The sequence below is a fragment of the Vombatus ursinus genome, unplaced genomic scaffold, assembly GCF_900497805.2.
Source record: "Vombatus ursinus unplaced genomic scaffold, bare-nosed wombat genome assembly UNPS02014924.1, whole genome shotgun sequence".
Lineage (NCBI taxonomy): Eukaryota > Metazoa > Chordata > Mammalia > Diprotodontia > Vombatidae > Vombatus > Vombatus ursinus.
This window is the reverse complement of record NW_020954702.1, coordinates 6,045,917-6,068,159: the sequence shown is the minus strand read 5'-3', so window position 1 is coordinate 6,068,159 and position 22,243 is coordinate 6,045,917. Positions and strand designations below refer to the sequence as shown.

General features: G+C 36.6%; 1 protein-coding gene across 3 annotated transcripts in view; it reads left to right on the top strand.

The window, feature by feature from the left end:
• Positions 1-22,243, top strand: part of PKNOX1 (PBX/knotted 1 homeobox 1) — a 174,778-nt gene that overhangs the window by 108,385 nt on the left and 44,150 nt on the right. For 2 of the 3 annotated variants that reach the window (XM_027843659.1, XM_027843660.1), the window contains 3 exons: positions 8,692-8,819; positions 16,776-16,947; positions 21,118-21,288. In XM_027843659.1, the coding sequence (XP_027699460.1) occupies positions 8,692-8,819; positions 16,776-16,947; positions 21,118-21,288 (471 nt within the window). Of the gene's footprint in view, positions 1-3,442; positions 3,470-8,691; positions 8,820-16,775; positions 16,948-21,117; positions 21,289-22,243 lie in introns of those variants that run through there. The other variant, XM_027843661.1, reaches the window with a different exon arrangement.

The following is a 22,243-nucleotide window of genomic DNA, read 5'->3' as shown; positions in this document are numbered from 1 at the left end:
AAACCAAAAGCTTTCCAGCTGGCCCGTAGAGGCTGAGTCCAGTAGTAAGTCTGCTCTTGTACCAACCCAAACACAGGTCAGACTGGGGTGGGAGGGAAAGGTCAGCAATCAAACTTTGTGCTGGATCAGACCACTTTAGGAGTACTGAAAGCTTGCAGGTCCCCCATGGTCTCTGAGATCCAGGAATAGCTCAACACTTAATACCTCAAGAAAACAGCAATAGTTCTCCCTTCTAGAAGTGCTACCAAGCTCATTCCTAATACCAAGTCCAAAGTCCAGAAGCAGGCTGACCAAACAGAAGTCCCCACCATAATGCCTTGTTGTGGTGGCAGGGATACTCAATACGCAAATGCAGAAGAAAATGACTCCAAAACATTGATGAGCAATGCCTCAGAGAAAAACACAGCTTGGGCATAAACTCAATGAGAATTCCTGAAAGAAATGAAAGAGGAGTTTTTAAATGTTTAAAATATAAATTTTTATAAACGTTTAAATTTATAAAATTTATAAAACATTTAAACGTTTTATAAACGTTTAAAATATAAAATTTTTATAAATTAATCAAGCAAAAAAAAAAAAACAGAAAAAGAAATTCAAGCCATGGAAGAAAGAATTAGAAAGGGAATTACAGCTTAGCACAAAAGGCACAAAACCTTGCTCAGGCAACAAGTTCCCTGAAAATTCAGATAGGTGAAATAGAAGCCAATGACTCCATAAAACAAGAAATAATAATATAAAATCAAAAGGATGAAAAATGGAAGAAAATGTGACATGTCTCATAGCAAAAACCAACCTGGAAAATCAATTGAGAAGAAAATAAAAGAATCATTGAAGTAACTGAATGCCATAATCAAAAAACATACAGCCTTAGAGATTCTATTTCAAGAAATCTTAGAAGAAAAGTCTTAGAACCAGAAGGCAAATAGAAAGAATATATTGTCATATCCTGAAAGAAATCCACACAATGAAAACTCCCAGAAACATTAGGGCCAAAATCAAGAGTTTTTAGGTCAAATGAAAAATATTATAGGCAGATCGAAAGAATTAAAATACTAAGGAAACTTTGTCTGGAGCATTCATGATTTAGCAGCAACCATCACCTTGATTAAAGGAGCAGAGAACATGGAATACTGTGTTGTAGAAGACAAAGATTATGGGGCTTACAGTGAAGAATAACTTACCCAACAAATTGAGTATAATGCTGTAGAGGAAAAAATAGATCTTTAATGAAATAGAGGATTTCCAAGTTTTTCTGAGGAAAAGATAAGAACTGCGGACAAACTTTGAAGTTCAGACATGAGAGTGGAGAAAAATATAAAAAGATAAACATGAATGAACAATAATAAAGCACTAAACAAGCATAAACTGTTTATATTCAAATATGAGGAGAATGATATGTGTTCCCTCTGATCATTATCATCATTGGGGTTTGGAATCCAATTAGACAAGACCTGAGAATGGTTCTACAAAAGAATAGAAAAGAAGGGAAGAGGAATACACTGGGTGTAAGGGAAAGGAGGGAGGTTAGGGAAAATTGTCCCTTGTAATCAGGGTACATAAATATACACATATACGAATGGGGGGGAAGTGACTGACTTTGAACCTCTCATCTAAACTGGTCAAAAAAAAAAGGAAGAGGGGCAGCTAGGTGGCGCAGTGAATAGAGCAACTGGTCCTGGAGTCAGGAGGACCTGAGTTCAAATCTGGCCTCAGACACATAACACTTACAAGCTGTGTGACTCTGGGCAAGTCACTTAACCCCAATTGCCTCAAAAAAAAAAAGGGGAAGGAAGAAAAAGCACAGACACAGAGTTGGGTACAGAAATACATTTGACTTAATAGGGAAATAAAGAAGGAGGGAGGGGTAATAGATTAAGTGTGAGATTAGTGCTACGCAAAACAAACTCTAAGGAGTTTATACCGAATATACCAAAATTTTAATTCTTTTTGAGGTGACAAAGAATGGGAATCTGAAGAGGTATCCACCGACTGGAGAAAGGATTAACAACTTATGGTATATAGATGTGATGAAATACTATTGTGATAAACTCTTGTCAGTGTAACAACGACCAGTTCCAGAGGACAAATGATGAAACATGTTCTCTACCTCCTGATAGTGAGGTGAAGGACTCAGGATGCAGAATAAGACACTTTTTTTTTTTTGGACTTGGCCACTGTGGAAATTTGTTTCGATTGACTGTACGTGTTTGTAAAGGGTTTTCTTTTTCTTGTGTTTGCAGTTGGGAGAGGAGGATTCAGGTGAGTGGGCCAGAAGGCATATTTTGGCTAATTAAAGCAAATAAAATGTTTATAGATCAGAAAACTGAGGGTCAGAAAGATTAAGTGACTTGCCCATGGTGACACAGCCAGTGGGTGTCACAGGCTTTGTTTTATTGTTCTTTTCATTTATTATTTGTCATTGAGTATATCTTTTTTCTGGTTGTTTGCTTTGTATCAGTTCATATAAATCTCATGTTTTTTAAGGTTTGAATTATCCAGGTGTGATGTGAAATATTGGAGTTTTTTGAATTAATGAATGAATGGAAAAGCCTTTATTAAACATTTGCTATGTGCCAAGCACTGTGCTAAGCCCAGGGAATTTAAATAGAGAATCAGGTCAGTCCCTCCTCTCAAGGAGCTTATGTTCTAATGGGAACGGGAGGTGATGCATAGAGGAGTTCAGCTGCAGGATGAATGGGATGGCTCTTTGGTCCTTATGGTGCAGTGGCAGTGCAGATGATGATACCTTGTCCTCAGTGTCATTTCCATTGATAAAACCATATCCTTTAATTACTTCAAACCTTTAGATAGTACTAGTGACTCTTCTTCCTGGTCTTCAGTAGCTATGGCTGTTGTGGAGGCTGCAGCACCTGCAAAAGCAGTTGCAAGGTTGGGTCTCACTTGGGTTTATTTTCCTGGACACTTGCTGCAGGAGCCAGGCTGGAAGCAGGGCTCTTGGCCTGGAAAACATTGCTTTTTCTGGGGTTCTTTGGAGTTTCCTGGCTTTGCACATGCTGTTTCCTGCCCTTCTCTCAGTTCTTTGTTATCTTGGCCAGGGTGGCTTGCTTGGATGTTAGTTAAAATCACTTTTAGCTCTGGTTCTCTCTCTTTATCACTGAGGTAAGCCTTATTTATATAATACTTAGGTTAATGGGCTTTCTTCTTTTTTTTCATAAATATCTTTTGTGCCTACTCTCTCTGTGAAGCTACTGATAATAATAATTAGTGCTACTAATGATTCACATTTACAGACTGCATAATAACTTACAAATAGATTTTGTCGTAACAATCCTGTAAAGTAGGTGTTATTATTCCCATTTTTTACCATTTTTCAGAATTTTAATTTTAATTTTTTTTATTCTAAACTTGACAAGTATCAGCAAACATGAACACTTATTATCTCTATTTTACAGATGGGGAAACTAAGGCTCAGAGAGGTTAAGTGATATACCCATGGCCATTTCATCTAGTAAGTGTTGGATCAAGGATTTGAACCCAAATTTCTAGCACTCTTCCGTACTACACTGTGTTACATCTGTAATAGGAATAAGCTCAAAACATCTTAATACTCTTCCCCTTTTATTTTCTTCATCATGCCTCAGTGAATGAAAAGCATTTTGTTCCCCCATTTCACATATGCAAGGAAGGGAGAAAATGTCTTGCTCATACTGCCGATTTTAGCAGCAAAGCAATGTGTAGAATGCAGGTTTTCTGTGTTTCAGATTAGTGCCCTTTCTGCTATGCTTTGTTGCCTCCCTACACTCAATAGGAAAGGCAGAAAATGTTAGTACTCTTGATTTGTTGCTCTCTTTAAAAAATGTAGAAAGACTCTGGGTATTATTGATAACATATTGAATGAGACTTGTTTTGATGCTCATGATACATAGCCAGTCGGCCTTCTTCCAGAGGAACCATTTTTTCAAGGCATCTGTTATTTTCAAAACTGGCCCCATTAACTGTTGAAGTTGATCTGATTTGATTGGTTAAATGATCAGGATTATCAGACTGAACATATTTTGATCAAGAAGGAAGCATAAAATGATGAAAGAAATGAAATAAAAGCAGGCCAGATCAATTCTTTATCATTTACTCTCATTTTGCCCCAATGGTGTCCAATTCATAGCATTTCCTGCCACATCTCACCTGTGATCCTCCTGACAAGCAGCATTAAGGATTGAAAAAGCTGTAGATATGCCAATTAATATGACTTTTTTCAACTAAATTTCTATTTTCAATGATCTGTGTCCTGATTATGGTATAAATAAAGACAGAACAAAGTTCCATCACAAAACATGACTAGTATAGCCCTATCTGAGGAGCATGATCAGCTAGCCAACTTTGAAAAGTTTAGAAAACTAATGTTAAAGCCACTGGTACTCACCAGCTTGCTGTGTAAGAATAATTTCAGTGATGGTGCTGATGACTGAAATGAAGTCACAGATAACTCAAGATATCTCTGAAATCATGGAAGAAACTGAAAGTTAGGATACATTCTAGGGAGAATGTGATGGTGAAGGCAATTTTCAGTTGCTTTAATACCAGTTTATAGGTGAAACAAGCAGAGTAGCACTATTAAGAGAATCAAGACAATATGGAGCAAATATCAGGTAGTTAGGATTGGTAATCTCCCCTGGTGAGACACCTTATCACTTTATCATCAGCACCACAGTGTTCAAGGTGAACAAGGCCATGATAATAATGTACTTGAAGACCAGGAACACCGTGAAGTGCCATGCACTATACTATAAAGTTTGGGGGCATATAGCACATGAGCAGTGTTGCACTGAGAGCAGAGTTTCAATACATGCCCTCTTCTTCTCTGGATAGTACTCCTCCACTATCTTGTCCTCTTGCTCCTGGAAGGTGATAATTATGAGAGCCACGAAAATCTTGACAAAAAAGAGGAAGACCACAAGACAGACCACATAAAAGATAAGCATTTCTACACAGTTGCTGTGGCTCAAGCTCTGGTCTTCCTCAGTCACAATCTGCAGAATTCTAACTTGTGACCAGCCTTCTGTGGACACAGTGACAAGAGTCAACTGGATCCAGATGATGTTATCATAGTGGAAATCCATTCTCTCTTCCATTTATTTTCTCATGATCTGCATAGTTGATTACATATTCCTTTCCATGTCTATGAAGCTTTCTATAAAATAAAACAATTTCCCCTTGAAAAAATTGGAATGTGATGATAGCAAAGATGAAAATCAAGAGCTTGTTAGCAGGTTCTGTATTTTTGTTACTTTTGATTAGTCTTTCACATGGTTGTTGATAGTTTGTAATTCTTTTAAAAACTTTGTTCATATATTTTGACCACTTATCTATTAAGCAGTGGCTGTTGATTAAATATTTGTGTTGATTACGTGTAAATGTAGATAGAATTGCTGGTTACCTACTCCAATGCTGTGTGTACTTTCTTCCATGTGCCCAATTGAAGCTGCCCTCTCCAAAGTTCCACTAATTTTTTTTTACTTAAAAAAAAAAATTCTCAACCTAGGCACAGAAAAAGAGTATTTCCATGCATGTAACAGAATAAAAGGAATTTTAAATCTTTTTTGTTCCACTTAAAATATATATACATATATATGTACATAAAATAATTTTTGCACGTTACTTTCAAAACTGTCCTGCTTTATTTTTGCTTCCTTATTAATTTGCTTCTTTTCTGTTTATTTAAAAATTTTTTAATGGTCCTTTAAAAACATTTTTAAAAAGTATATTTAGGCAAAACTAATTCACATAGTAGCTATGCCCAAAAATATTTGTCTCCTTCTATACTGTGTGACCATCATCTCATTATCAGGAGGTGGGTACGTAGTGGTTGGTTATTACATTGATCTGTTCTTAAGTCTTTCAAAGTTGTCTTTCTTTACAGTATTTTAATCCTTGCATAAATTGTTCTCCTGGTTCTACTTTCTTCACTCTTCATCAGTTTTTACTACCTAGGATTCTCTGAAATCATCTCTTTCATCATTTCTTTACACTGTAATAATATTCCATCATATCATATGCCGCAATGGTCTAAGAAGCAATACAAAGCATTTCTTTAGATTCTAGTTCTTTGCTTTTCTTTGTTTCTCCTTTCTATCCCTTCCCCAGTATTGTTTTTCCCCAGTATTATTCTGTTTACCCCTATATTATTCTGTTTATCCCTCATGCTTATTTCTCTGTTGTTTTATATATTTCTACAACAAACTATGTATGTGTTCAACCTTCCTTTAAGAGTGAAGTTTATTTGATGTCCACTCTCTGATCTTTTCTTCTGTGTCTGCACTCTTGTCATGTGCCCTAATCATAAAAAACGGCATGTTCCACCCCCTTCTTCCTCCTCGTGTATGCATTTATCTCCCTCAGTACCCTTTGAAGGTATTAAGGTTCTGACACTTGTTTCTTCTTTTCTTAATAAAATTTTAGTTCTACATCATCATTTATCCCCTTCCAATTACTGAAATTTATTTATTTCAGACAACCTCTGGAAAAGATATGTTAACATAGAGAAGATACATACACACACGGAAGATACATATATGCATACACACATGTGTGTGTATATTGTATGTATATTTATATTTTTTGCAGACAAACTGGAAACATTTATACATAATGTATGTATTTTCTACATATATATAGAAGAGATAGATATAGATCTCTCTTCTGTTTTACAGGCAAGGTTTTTGGAAAAGCCATTTACACTGGTTGCTTCTACCTCCTTACGTCTCACTACTTGCCAATATAAATTGGCAGATTTCTCTGTGACAAATAGAGAAGTCCCACCATCCTTCAGATCACCCAGTCATGATTTTAAAATCATCCTCAACTCTTTCCTCTACCCTACTTTCCCCACTCTTTTCCAATAAGTTGCCATGTCTTGTCATTTATATTTCCATGCTATTTCTCACATCTATTGGCTTCTTTTTAATCACATAGCCACCATCCTAGTTTGTATTTTCATTACCTCTTACCTGGATTATTATAACAGCCTCTTCATTCATCTACATGCTTCCAGTTTCTCCCTTCTCCATTGTCCAAAGTAATTTTCCAAAAGCGTAATTCTGAATACATCCATTCCCTATTCAGGAAATTTCATTGGCTGTTGCCTCTAGGATTAAAAAAACAAACTCTTGCTTGGTGTTTGAAACCCTTCAAAATTTTGTTCTACCGTACCATTTTAAGCTCCCACTCCATTAATCCCTTTCATGTACTCTACAAGCCAGTCAGACTCGGAGGGACACCTCAGAGGCCACTCGAACTAAGCTCTCCTGGAGGTCCCAGGCTCACAGATTTGGAACTGACACAATCGTAGGTGCCATCTTGTCCATTTGATAGGTGAAGAAATTGAGACTTGGGGAGGTTACATGATTTGCCCCAGGTCACACGGATACTGACTAATTGTCTGTGTAACCTTGGGCAAAATCATTTAACCTCTCAGGACTTTAGTTTCCTCATGTTGAATCTCAGGAGGTTGGCCTGAATGCCCTCTTAGTTTTAATCTGTATATGATCCAGTGATTTAAACTCAGGCTTTCTGACTCAAAATCCAATGTTCTTTTCACTGAACTACATTGCTTCTGGACCTGACAAGTCCAAAATGGTTCATCCAACCTTTGTTTGAAAACCTCTGCTGAGGGGAGTACCTATTACATACTGAAGCAGCTCATTCCACTTTTGGATGGCTCTTTTCGGAAGTTTTCTTTACATCCAGCCTAAATTTACCTTTTTTTTTTTTTTTTTGCCATTTCTACCTATTACTTTGAGTTTTGCACTTTAAAGCTCTCTGTGATAAAGACAGCAACTAACAAATGCTAGTGTTAAAAACATAGCTACTATTTCATTTTGGGAAAATTTTTGTTTATTCTATAATCCTTAGTTTTAAGAATATATCACAGGTGGAAATTTTAGTCTTTTTAATAATTTATAGTATATTGCATTTTTAACTTTGTTAAATAGAATAGACAACTTTGACTTATTCATTTGTTCTCTGTTATTATAATATTATGAGTCATCAGACAGTAGTCTCCAGAAAATTAGAAATTAGTACTACATAGATGCAATGGAGAGGTACATGATAGATGTGAATGAGCTACAACAATGAAAAAATAAGTTTTTGGTCCTCCTAGTGGGTAGATGTATAGTCTATGTTCTCTAGAGGTATCCTTGTGATGTTGCGAAAAAATGAAGGAGCTCATTTGGTCAACTCTTTGAAAGAAAGTATGGAAGAACATAGACAATTTTCCCATAGGAGAATCAGGAATGAACAGCTTGTGATCTGTACCATTGAAGGAAACCTCAAAAAAACTAATGAAATCATTAATTCATTTAAGTATATAGTAACAGGATATAGTAGGAAGAATAGTTTTCTTTTGTTTTTTTTTGTGGTATGATACAGATCTCTTTTCAAACGTTGAATTATATTGTATTTGAGCAAATAAGAAAATAAGTAACATACTTCTGTATTTCCCATACAGTGGCAAATCTAGTTCTTAAACAGAATACTGAAATTCTGTGATTGTTATTTTATCTTTCAAAAAAGTGACAGATCAAAAGGAGTTTGTTTTAAGTTTTTTGGTATAATTGCTATGTGATATCAGAGTACTAACAGATTATCTCTTTTCAGTGATAGTTATTTGAAAAGTAAACACTCTTCATCAATTTGCCCAAGGTGATATGGGATATCCTTCTCCTTTTACAGATGCAAGTAGTAACAGAATTTAAAACTGAGCGGGAGCCAAACTGTTCTGACCCTGATGCAGAAGGAGTAAGCCCTGCTCCTGTGGAGTCCCAGACACCGATGGATGCAGATAAGCAGGCCATTTATAGGTAGCTGCTTCAACTAAAATACAATGTATTCGGTCTTTTTGTTTAAATTATTTTTTATTTTAAATATGCTGGGGCAGGAACAAGGGGAATATATGGAGTAGAAAACATTCACCAGAATGAAGAAATTATGTAGATTGTTATGAAAGATAAAATGACCTTTCAGGTGAAAATTTTCAGATTTAGTATTTCTTATATCTGTTAATTTTGAAATATATTAATTGTAATAAATTTCAAATTAATATGTGTGATATCTTTAGCTTGAAGTTAGTTAAGATATAATAACTATAATTTAACTTATAATACTGACTTTGTAAATTCCAGTGCTTCATATCATAAAATACCACATTTTAGAAATGAGATAAGTTTTAAATAAGCTATTAAGCTCATGCTGCTTTTCATTTATGAAGTAAAATTGTTTGGGGGAAAATTATTGGGGGCCTGAATATGTTTATGTCCAAAAGAAGAACTACTATCCTTGATAAAGTCCTTCAGTTTCATCACATAGTTTCACAGTTCCATTGAGCTCTGGATAGTTTTCCCCCAGGTCTTTTGAAAGACTGGCCGTTTCGTTTAACCGTGCCAACTTATAACTTGATTCATTTATGATCATCTAACTTGTTTTCAAGGTGAAGAACTGGCTTTTTTCTAGGTCTTTTGGGTAAAAAGTGAGTTCATTAATTTGCTGCAATATAAACTTTTTCTCCACCTTCACAAAATTATAGTTAATGAAATAAAGCTAGAAAATAATTAGCTATGAACTTTTAATAACTAACTGTTTTTGTTGTTCACTTCACTTGTTCATATCTGACTCTTCGTGACCTCATTTGCGGTTTTCTTGGCAGAGATACCATACTGGTTTGCCATTTCATTCTCCAACTTATTTTATAGATGAGAAACTGAGGCGAACAGGGTTCAGGGACTTGCCCAGGGTCACAGAGCTAGTAAGTGTCTGAGGTCAGATTTGAACTCAGAAAGATGACTTCCTGACTCTAAGCTCAATATTCTATCCACTGAGCCACCAGCTGCCCTTCTAATTACAAAGAGTGAGTAATGAAGAGTGTTACAAGGATTTCCAGCAAAGGTAGTGGTGTGATAGATTCTGTCTAGCTCCCCTGAGAAACATTCTCAGAAAAATTAAAAAAAAAAAAAGAAGCAGCACCAGGTGAAACAAAGATTCAGTAAAACCAAAGAGAAACACCAGTTAAGTTACTTCATACATTCCAAGACTGCACATGAAAATGATCAGAAACATGAGGTCATTCTGCATGGAGCCACGCAAAGAGGATCTGAAGGCAGCACCAGCTTTCACAGATCTTGTCTGAAGCCAGAGGGGTCTGGGTCAAGGCCTTTTGGAGCCATAGCAAAAGATGTAGTCAACTCAGTATAGATTATGCAAGGAGGCTGATGGCTTATGTACCCAGTGTGCCTGGAGGCGAGATCTCTGACTTCAGGTTGAGGCTTGTCAGGGTCAATCCAGGAACAAATCAGTTTCCAGTAGGTTGATTACATATGGAAAAGGAGATGGAGCTAAGGCCATTGCCAGCATTGGGCTCAAGAAGAGAGAGGCAGGCAGCAAGACCTGCTTTACTCTCCTGGCCCAGCTCCTTATCCGAACCTAAGGCTATAGAAGAAAGCAGGAAGAGGATCAGGACCCAACTGCCCCATTCAGTACTACAGCAAGGGGGAATAATGGTATCCAAACTACAGTAGGGACAGGACCTGGGCCTAGCCACTCTCTCCAGGAGTGAGAAACAGGATAGAGCCTGACTGTGGCACAAAGTCCCAATTCAGCAACTGAGGACAGAAATGTGAGCAAGCAGAGGAAAACTCTAAATACAATACTATGGAGTTTAAAAAAAAAAAGGCCAAGAGCCAGAAAAAGAGTAGCTCACAATAAAGACAAGTAGAAGCTAAGAAAAAAAAAATGACTTAGCCTCAAGGACTCCAAGAGTAGATTAAAGAATAAAGCAAAATATTTTTTAAAGAAAATGAAATTAGAACACATGAGGAAAAAAAAAAACAGTTGGAAGGAGAACAGCTCAGCACAGAAAGTGAGAAGCCTTAAACAAATAGTAGGCAACCTAAAAAATAGAATGGAGCACCAAATCAATAATAACCATAGAACTGCAAATTACAACAATTCTGAGGTTCCTCATCACACCCAATGAATTGACAAAGGTAAGGAAAATTAAAATGTCATTTATTGAAGGGCCTATGAGAAGGCAGTCAAACTAATGAACAACATATTGCTGGAGATGTGAATTGCCCAAACTGTTCTGGAAAGAAATTCAAATCTGTACTCAAAATATGACTATACTGGACATCAACTTTTACTCAGCAATACTAATACTGGACATATAAAGAGTTTAGACTCCAAGGGAAGGTACTCCTACATACAAAAAAACGCTAATAGCTTCACTTTTTGTTGTAACAAAAACCTCAAAGTGGGAACCCATTGACTGGATAAAGGCTGAACAAATTATTTTTTATGAATATAATATAAGGCATAGTGTGCCATCCTTAAAGCCAGGAAGGACGTGGGTTTAAGTCTCATAACCCAGGCAACTCTCTAAGACAAGTTACGAGAAGGAATTGACCTATGTTGGTCAGAAACGGCATGGAAGCAATTTCTTACTTGGCAGTTCTGTAAACCAATGAAATCACAGGTTCATCTCCTATCCTATCCTAAAGAAGAAGGAGATGGATTCAGAAAAACCTGGGAAGACTTGCATGAAATAATAAAAATAATGATAAAAAACAACAACAGTAACAATAATATATATCATGGGGCTTGTTCTGGGCATACCCAAGCGTCTTACGTGGAGGCACTCTACCTCCCCTATCATGAGTGGCACAGGCTGGAAAAGTTTACATCTTTAAAACTAGCCAGACTGACTGGCAGAAATTATTCCACAGTATATTAAGTGGGAATGTGATCTGATTAAAGATCTTACTATAAAAAAATTGGAAGAGAAACAGATCATATACCCCTTACAGCTGTATGTAGGAAACATATTCTTAACCAAACAAAATAGAGGCAATTATAAAAGATAAAATAGATAACTGAGTACTTGAGACTGAAAAGCTGCACAGACAAAATTAATATTTCTGAAATAAGTAGAGATGTGGTCAAATGGAGAAAAAAATCTTTGTATCAAATTTCTCTGACAAGAGTCTGGTATCTGAGATATGTAAACAGTATATGTGTGTATATGTATACATATATATGGCTAATAACCATCCTCCGATAAGATAAATGATCAAAGGATGTGAACATGCACTTATTAAAAGAACTATGAAGTATTCACAACTACATGAAATACTGCTCCAAATTTCTAATAATACAGGAAATGTAAATCAAAACAATCTTGAAGTTTTACCTCATACTTTGCAAATTGGCAAAAATTATAAAAAAATGTCACCAATTAATATTGGAGAGCTTGTAGAAGAAAAGGCCCATTAATAATTGTTGAAGGAGCTGGTACAACATTTTGGAAAGCAATTTGAAATTAAGCAAATAAAGTAACTAACATAATCCCAAACCTTTGAGTCAGAGACTCCATTACTGAGCTTTTACCCCATGGAAGTCATCAATAAGAAAAAAGTCCCAAAAATATTGATAGTAACACTTTTTTGTGAAAGCTAAGAATTGGAAATAAAATAGATGCCTCTCAGTTGCGTAATGGCTGAATACAAATTGTGGTTCGTGAATGTAATGGAATATTACTGTGCTATAAGAAATGATATGTGTAATGTAAGTATAGAGATTAGAAAGGTCTATATGAACTAATGCAGAATGAAGTAAGCAGAGCCAAGGAAAATAACATACACAAAAACTACAATGTATATGGGAAGAACAATGACACACCAAAAAATCAAAAGTAAATTTAACAAAATCACAGAGATTAAGTTGGACTTTAATAAAGATCTATAAAGGGACACCCCCAACCAACCTGTTTGTGGAAGTGAGAATTCCGCAGGTGTTACACATTGAATTTGTTTTCAGACTTTTGCAGTGTATCATCAGTTGTGCTGATTTTTTTTTCATCTCTAAAAATACTATTTGTCATATGGGATGGCTGTCTGGGAAGGACCAGGGAACAGATACTTAGGATAACTGTGGTGATTAAAAAACAGAAAATATCAATAAAAACTTATTTAAAAATTTTTTTCAGACAGGGCTATTCGCTTTCTTTTAAAGATCACAGTTCACCCTTGGGGGAGGGTGGGGTGGGAAGGAATGAAATGAACAAGTGAGAGAAAAGATGCTCTCAAAGTCCAGAGGAGCCAGCGTGCCTAGCCTTGAGCCCAAGGAGGGCTTTGGACTTGGGATTGGAACTGTGTGTGCCAGTCCAGCTAGGAACTGAGCCAAACTGTGACCCTTATTCCCCTCCCCCTTCCTCTTCCCTTCCTAGAGAATCGGTAGTGTAGGAGGAGGAGCATTATGCTTCCTGCATGTTTTGGGGGGAGGATGTTTGTATAGCTGTGATTATGCCTTTGAAATAAATATTCCTTTTTAAAATCTAATCTGTTAGTAGTTAAATGGAACTGAGGTGGAAGGAGTACCCCCATACTTGGGGGAACACCATTGGTGGAGGCTAAAGATATTTGCAGAGAGCCTGGACATCCAAAACTCCTTAAAGGTTACCAGAGAACCCTGGAGGAGGGATAAAAAAAAGTAATATACCTGTTTTCCCAGGCAGTGGGGGACCAGGGTGTTACATATGATACCATTTACATAGCTATACTTTAAGGTTTGCAAAGCATTTTACAAATTTATCTCAGTATATCTTCACAATAACACTGCAGGGTAGGTGCTATTATTATGCCCGATTTTGAGGTGAGAAAACTAAGGCAGACAGTGGTTAATTGACTTGGCCAGGGTCTCACAGCTAATGTCTAAGTCAGGATTTGAACTCACCTGCCTCTAATAGATCAACTGCAAGAGCATGGCCCTGGAATGGTGCAATGAGTGAAAAAAATATTTTCACAAACCCACTTATGAAGAAAGAAGAAGAAGAAAAAGAAAAAGCAAGATCTTATCAGTGTTTTTGGAACAGATGACCAGACTGAAATCTGTAGACACGTTTTAACAAAAGAAGTATAAATATCAGATGAAGAACGCACAGACATGCACAGAGGCATGCATACACACACACACACACACACACACGCACATGCACACGCCTAGAGCAAATGTCAAAGGGAAATTGCACATAATAGAAGCACATGTGTGAATCCTAAAACTAGAAGACCTTACACTATCATCTTAAGTGAAAAGCAATAAAGCCTAACCCTTATTTTGTCAAACCTCACAAGACTATAACCTGAATGTTGTGTGGGTCTCAGTGAGATTAGGATTCATGTGCCCAGGTAGAAACTAAAAGAGAAACCCAAGCCTTAATTAATGTTCTAGAGATCAAAGACTTTGGTGAGCAGTAGAAATCAGGTCTGATTAACCTAAACTGATACAGAGGAGAAAAAGGAAAGGTTCTTTGAAGTTCTCAATCTGAAAGATGTGGAAGAAGGAAAAAAGAAATTTGAAATGTTGAAAAATGATTTTATTTTTCTAAAAAAATCTTCTACTTCCCTCAGCACTGTTTAATGGCAATGTTTTTTTCTGATAAATATTTGCTCAGATTGCTTCATAGTTTTCCATACTAGTATATGTGTTAACTAAATGAGTCACTTATGCAAAGAATTTCCTATATAAGGATCCTAATGTGGGATAAATTCCTGTTGATTATCAATTAAGTTGTGCTATATTAAGAGAGCCAAAATAAAATATGTAAGTCAATTTTGCATTTGCCCATGCACCTGGGCTATTTCTGCCATTTAAATTTTAACAATGGCCATTCCTTATTAACTTAACATCTCTAGACTTATCTTGAGGTTTTCACAGCATTCATATTTTGGGCATGTCCCCTGACAGTACACCATTTCTTTATGCTAGAACTTGATATGTATTGGATAATTTTAATTTGGCCTAATATTAAGCTGGGTTTTATGACTTCCCATTGATATTGCTTTTAAGGTATACTGTCTAGGACTTGATCAGTCTTCTAATGCTGCCAAAAAGTAAAGACTATCTTCCCATTCATTATTCTTTGAATTGATAATAAATATGAATACAAATTAAGTCATATGCACCAAAAATTACTATTATTTTTATTTTTAAAAATAGATCACTTTGATTACATGAAATTGAAGGCTTTTACATAAACACAGCCAGTGTAATCAGGACAAGAAGGAAAGCAGTTGACAGGGGAAAATCTTTGTATCAGGTATCACTAACAAGGGTCTGATATCCAAGAAATATACATGTGTATATTTATAAATATACACACATACACACATATCTAGTTGTCTGGATAAGAACAAAAGTCGTTTCTTAAAAGATAAGTGTTCAAAGGATATGAACTAAACAGTTCCTAAAAGAATTCCATACTATTAACAATCATAAAAAGAATGCCCCAAATTTCTAATAATAAGAAATGTAAATCAAAATGACTGATATTTCATGTCACGCTCTGCAGATTGGCAAAGATGATAAAAGATGGCAGTAGTCAGTGTGGTAGGGATTGTGAAAAGACAGACACACTAATGCATTATTGGGGGAGCTATGAATTTGTCAGACAGTGGGTAGAACACTGGGCCTAGAGTCAGGAATACTCATCTTCTTGATTTCAAATCTGGTCTCAAACACTTACTAGCTGTGTGACCCTGGGCAAGTCACTCCACCCTGTTTGCCTCAGTTTCTTCATCTGTAAAAAGAGCTGGAGAAGGAAATATCAGACCACTCCAGTATCTACCAAGAAAACCCCAAATGGGGTCACGAAGAGTTGGATACAACTGAAATGACTTAACAATATCAGTAACAAATGGATTTGTCTAGCTATTCTGGAAAGCAATTTAGAATTAAGCAAAGAAATTGACCCAGAGATATACACTTAGGAGGTCAGTGACCAAAAAATGTCCTATGTAGACCAAAATATTTATAGCACATGGAAACATTGTAGATGCCCATGGATTGGAGAATAGCTAAAAAATTGTAGCATATGACTATAATGTATTACTGTTGATCTGATATAAAATTAAGTTAGAATAACCAGGGAAGTCGTATATACAATGACACAGCAAAAATGAAATACAACAATGAAACAAATTAAAACTGAATGCTGTCAAATTATAATGACTAAGCCTGGCCCCAAAGAAGAAATATGAGAAGACACCTAACACTGCCTCTTTACAGTGCCGTGGGACTGTAATAGTGGAATAGTGCGTGTACTGTCAGATATAATTTTTCTTAAGTCAGTCGTTGAACTTTTAGCTGAACTTTTTTCCTTTTTAATTTTTTTTAAATTATGGGAATGGGGAAGAAGAATGTAATAAGAAATGTAATTGATGCAAAGACAAAAAATATTTAACATTTTTTGAAAAAGAAAGACTGAGGAGCTCTGATACAATCACAACAGAATACTGATGATAAAGTATAGCATGAGGAATATATTTCCAGGCGTAGCTGATATGTAGATTTCTTTTGCTTGGCTATACTTACTTGTATCCAGGCAGGGCTTATATTTGGGAGGGGCAGTGAACAGTTGTTGGGTAGTGAGAGGAACACAGATGAGTAGTTTTCTTATTATTTTGTTAAATTTAACATATGCTTTTAAAAAACTACACAATCTCAGTTTCATGTACAATCCTCATTTGTGTTCTTCGCATATTGAAATGTTCCTTTTTTGTTACATATTTGGTTTCTAATAAAAATTCTTAAAAAAATAAAAAAATACATTAATATTTATATAAAGTGGCTTTTACAAACACTTGTAACTTATGTATCATAATTCTATAAACCAGTTTAATTTTTTAAAACATTGCTTTCTGAGAGTATTTCCAAAAACTGTTAAAGTTTAAAATGAAATGTGGCAAATTTATTCCTTTTTTTTTCTTCAGACATCCACTCTTCCCATTATTAGCATTATTGTTTGAAAAATGTGAACAATCTACACAAGGCTCAGAGGGCACAACTTCTGCCAGTTTTGATGTAGATATTGAAAATTTTGTTAGGAAGCAAGAAAAGGAAGGAAAGCCTTTTTTTTGTGAAGATCCAGAAACTGATAATTTGGTAAGTAAAAATTAATATAACAAATCAATATTTTTATATAGCAATTTAAACAGTGCATATATATATAGTGATTAACTTTTTTATCTACCTTATTAATTATATCCATAGTCTTTATGAAACTTCCCTTTATGAAACATACCTATTCATCCCTTCTCAAGCCTCCATGGCATCACTGAACTCCACACTCTCAGCTGAGAACTTTACCTCATATTTCAGTGAAAAAAAATAAGACTGTTTTCCAAGAGCCCCTTTTTCTCCCCTTCTCCTCACTTTATATTACCCGAGTATCTTCTGCTACTGTGTCCTTCTTCATCCCTGTCCCACCTAAAGAAGTGGCTCTTTTCCTTGCCAAAGTAGACCCCTCTTCATGCAGGATGGATCCCATTCTATCCCATCTTCTCCACTAGATTGTCCCTTCTGTCATCCCAGTCACTCATAATCTTCAAATTCTTCTTATCTACAGGCTACTGCTTTGCTACCTAGAAACAAATTCATCTCTTCCTCATTCCCCCAATATACCCTTACTTGATCCATCCATCCTGTTAGCTAACATCCTGTATCTCTCCTCCCTTTCATGGGTAAACTCCTTGAGAAAATTGTCTACAATTAGTACCTTTACTTCTTTTTCTCTCACTCTCTTTTTAAAATATCTGCTTTTTTTTTCTACTCACAGAGGTTGTTGTTTGTCTCGAAGAGGATCATGACATCAGGGAGGTGATGCCATGACATGCAAATGAATTGGATTTAAGTGAGGGAGGGCTGTGCAAAGTCACCAGCCTACCAGCATCACTTTTTCCTCTGGAGCCATCTGGATCCAGTGGCCAGATATAGATCAGGACAACTTTGATTGGCCAACAGTAGGTCCCAGGTCAAGCCTTACTTAGTCACTGGTTGGGCTCTGATTGTCACAAAATGAATGTAAATAGCAATTATTTCTGTTTTGGCCAGAAATCTGGAGGGTCTTTCCCTCCCAGATCTAATTTTTTTTTTTTTGACTAAGTAAAGAGGCCATTCTCTGCCTTATCATTCAACTGCAACTGCTCTCTCCAAAGTTACCAATGATCTCTCTCTCTCTTTCTCTCTCTCTCTCTTTTTTTCTTTTTTCTTTTTTCTTTTTTTTTTGGCTAGGCAATGGGGTTAAGTGACTTGCCCAGGGTCACACAGCTAGTAAGTGTTATGTGACGGAGGCCGAATTTGAACTCAGGTCCTCCTAAATCCAAGGCTGGTGCTCTATCCACTGTGCCACCTAGCTGTCCCACCAGTGATCTCTTAATTGACGAATCAGCTGCCCTTTTATAAACCCTCATTCTTCTTGACCACTCTATAGCCTTTGACACTGAAGATCATCCTCTTCTCCTTGGTCCTCTCACCTCTGCAGGTTTTTGTGACATTGCTGTCTCCTACCAGTCTAACCACTCCCCAGTCCTTTTAACAGAATCTCTCTCCAGGTCACACCTGTTAACCTTGGGTGTCCCACAGGGCTTTGTCAGGGACCCTCTTATTCTTCTATATTGTTTACTTGATGATCTCAATCAGTTCCCATGCATTCATTTATTATCTCTTTGTGGGTGATTCTCAGATCAATTCACCCAGCCCTATCCTCTCTCCTGACCTCTACTCTTACATCTCTAACTGCCAATAGGCATCTGGAACTGGTGTCACATAAGCATCTTAAAATCAATGTGTCCAATATTGAAATTCATTATCTTTCCCCCCAAACTCTCCCTTTTTCCTAAATTTCATATTACTCTTAAAGGTACCACCATCCTTCCAGTCATTTGGGCTCACAGCCTACATGTCTTCCTCATCTCCTCACGATATTCCACCCCCCACATCCAGTCTGTTACCAAAGCCTGCCATTTCTGCCTTCAGACCATCTCTTATGTGTGCTTCCTATGACACTGCCACCACCCTGGTATAAACCTTCATCACGTCACTTGGAGCATTGCAATAGCCTTCTGATTGGTCTCTTCACTTCAAAGTCTCTCTTCACTCTAATCTATTTTCAATTCATCTGCCAAAGTAATCTTCCTAATGCTCAAGTCAAACCATGTCTCTTCTCCTCTTCCCTCTCACCCAAACCCTACCACTACACAGTAAACTTCAGTGGTTTCCTGTTACCTCCAGGATCTAATAAAAACTTGGCTTTTAAAGCCCTTCGTGGCCTGGTCCCTTTCTACCTTTCCAGTCTTCTTTGTACTTTATTCCCTCCACATACTCCTTTCTTTCACAAGACCCTGTATCTCTGGACTCCATGCCTCTTCACTGGCTGTCCCTCATACCCAGAATGCTCTGCCTCTTTGTCTCTACCTCCTGACTTCTTGACCTTTTTTTTTCTTTTTTTTTTTTTTTTGGGCAAGGCAGTCAGGGTTAAGTGACTTGCCCAGGGTCCCACAACTAGCGAGTTATCACGAGTATGAGGTTGGATTTGAACTCAGGCCCTTCTGACTCCAGGACCAGTGCTCTTTCCATTGCACCACCTAGCTGCCCCATTTCCTTGACTTCTTTCAGGTCTTCCGTAAAATATGACTACTTAGCCTTAATTGACTTCTTTGTAAATTTCCATCCATTGCATTTTCTTTGGGAACCAAATAGACAAAATGTAATCCCTCCTACACATGACAGCCCTTCACATATTTGAAAACATCTGTCATAACCAGTTCTTGGATTTTCTCACAAAAAATTATACCTTTTAATACACAGTGCATATTGTTACCTCCCTTTTCACTGTTTCTTTGTTTCTTCTGCATGAATTCTGCAGAACTATCCAGTTAGTGGGTTTCATTCTGCCAAAGTCTCAGTGAGGTCAAATTTGCCTCCTTGTGTCTTAATCTCTGGTTCTTCTTGCTTGTTGTCTAACTTTTAGGGGTCTGTGTAGAGGCATTTTGAGGCCAGGGACTTTAGTAATTGTTGTGAATGTCTCAACTTTTATTGATTGTAGTTGTGGTATCTACCTCTGAGGAATATACAGAGGCGGTCTTTTCACTTTCACTTCCTTTTTAGTTTAAAGTTCGTGGGACTAGATTTGTAAGGCTTCAGGAAAAATATATTATTGTAAGCATTGTTAGGCATATTCTATCTCTGGCCAGGAATCTTATCATCCCTACGTTTCAAACTATGGTCCAGGAGTTTTCATCACTTTCTTAGACGTTGCCAGGTATTCAGTTCCCATATCAGTTTTTCTTCTCCTTTGCCTTCAGTGGGCAACAGTGAGTCAAATACAACCTGTTGCCCTGTGCTTGCCCACAGCTTGGTTATCTGTAGCTGTACTTTTTAGGCAGTATCATTTATATCCAAGCAACAGTTGTCATGCATTTTGATAAATCTTGCCATATTCTCTGTTAGTGTCTTGAATACATGCCCCTGCCTTGGTACCCCCGAGCACGAAATCACCAGCTACTATTACTCTTCTTTTCTTTCTCCAACTTTTACCAAATAATTTCTCAACTGATAACTTCTTTACCTGCAATAAAGTATTCTTGGAAAGACAAGCAGCTACTTCTTCAATGCTTCCAGCTTCCCATTTTTAGGAGGTACTTTAAATCTGTGTTTGATTTCCAAGTTTAGAGCTGTCCTTTTCCTTCTGTTTTTTCATCTACTCATCAAACTCCTGACAAGTGTTGTCTCCTGTCTTCTACCTTAAATCTCCCCCACCTCCACCCTTGAATCTTGGCTTCTGTTTCCTTTAAAAGTACTTTATTCTCTTTTACAAGCCTGGAGGTCGTCAAAGCATTCTTGAGTTCCTAAACCTTTTTCTCCAGGAGGGAGATTAGCCTCCATTTGGAATCCAGATAATAGTCACTCAGCAGTGGCATCAAACTATTATTTAATTTTTCCTACTTTCCATACTGGTTGAGATTTTCATTCTTATCTTTAAAAAAAAACTGTTTCTGGGTGTTTATAACTCAAAGGTAAGCATCGTCATCATTTCACCAGTTTGCCTCCACTTTCTCATAGTCAAACTTCTTGTAAGCCACAAGAAGCAGTGTTCAGACCAGATTTTCTGACTATGCAGTGAGTGCTCTTTCTGGGATAGGAGTGTAGTACAGTGAAAATAATGTGCTGCATTTCAGTCATCCTCCTTAGAAAATCTGGGTTTTCTAAGGTCCTTCCAACTTTTAAGATCATAATCCTCTAACTTGTATTTCTGAATTTTTTTTTTGCTCGTAGATGGTAAAAGCAATACAGGTTCTACGTATACATTTACTCGAGCTTGAAAAGGTTAATGAACTCTGTAAAGATTTCTGCAGTCGCTATATTGCTTGTCTAAAAACTAAAATGAACAGTGAAACTCTGTTGAGTGGAGAACCAGGAAGCCCTTATTCCCCTGTGCAACCTCAGGTACAATTAAAGCTAATTTTAATAGGATTTCACATTAACTTGTACCAGTTAGATGTGATATGGGAGGAATCTTTGTGGTTTATTTACTTGCGATATTGCTATATTTCTAAGTTCACATTATTTTTGGAAGAATAAAGTAGATTAATTCACTGATATGCAGCTTTGGTTACAAAGATGTGTCTCATAGCATTAATAAGTTGTTGGAATATTCTTGACACCAAAGCACGTGAATGTTTTTATGTCAGGAAAAAAGGGGACAACTTGACTTCAGTACTTTTTAAAGTAGCAATGGTCTGCCAGATGGTAATCTTTAAAGCTGGTGAGATGGATTTGAAGTGTTAATAGAATTGTAGTGGTATTGATAGACTCAAGTTCTCTAATGTACATTGAAATCTATAGTGATATTAAGGTCAAGGAAACAACTTAGGCAAAAGGCTGCTTTAGCCTACGAGCCAATAATTAGTTTTATAAAAAAGTAGCCTGGAAGAAATGGGGCACTAGAGGTCATTCAAGTTTTACATTTTACACTCAAGGCAAAAGACAAGAAATTCGACTCATGCTTGGGTTTTAGGACATGGAGGAAAAAAAGCAAAAACTCTAGCCCATGCCTTAGTGCTGATAGAAATTCAGCTTTGTGTCCCCATTTATAGCAATAATTGGTTATAATGATGACTTTAAATCATCTAAGAAAGGATTAATTATTTCTTGTGTGTGTGTGTGTGTGTTAATACGGACCTTTCCATCAGAGGGAGTTAAAAAAAGGGTTTAGACTTTTAAAGGGTTAAACTTTCCATTATTCAGGATACTGTATTCCTCAAGCATACTAGATAAGGCTTTACCATGATTTTTTATAATAAGATTTTATATCTGCTGAAAACTCTGAGTTAAAAAGTAGTAGATTTATCAGAGAATATCACTTTACTTGCCATTTTTCTTCCATAACTGCTGGACTGTC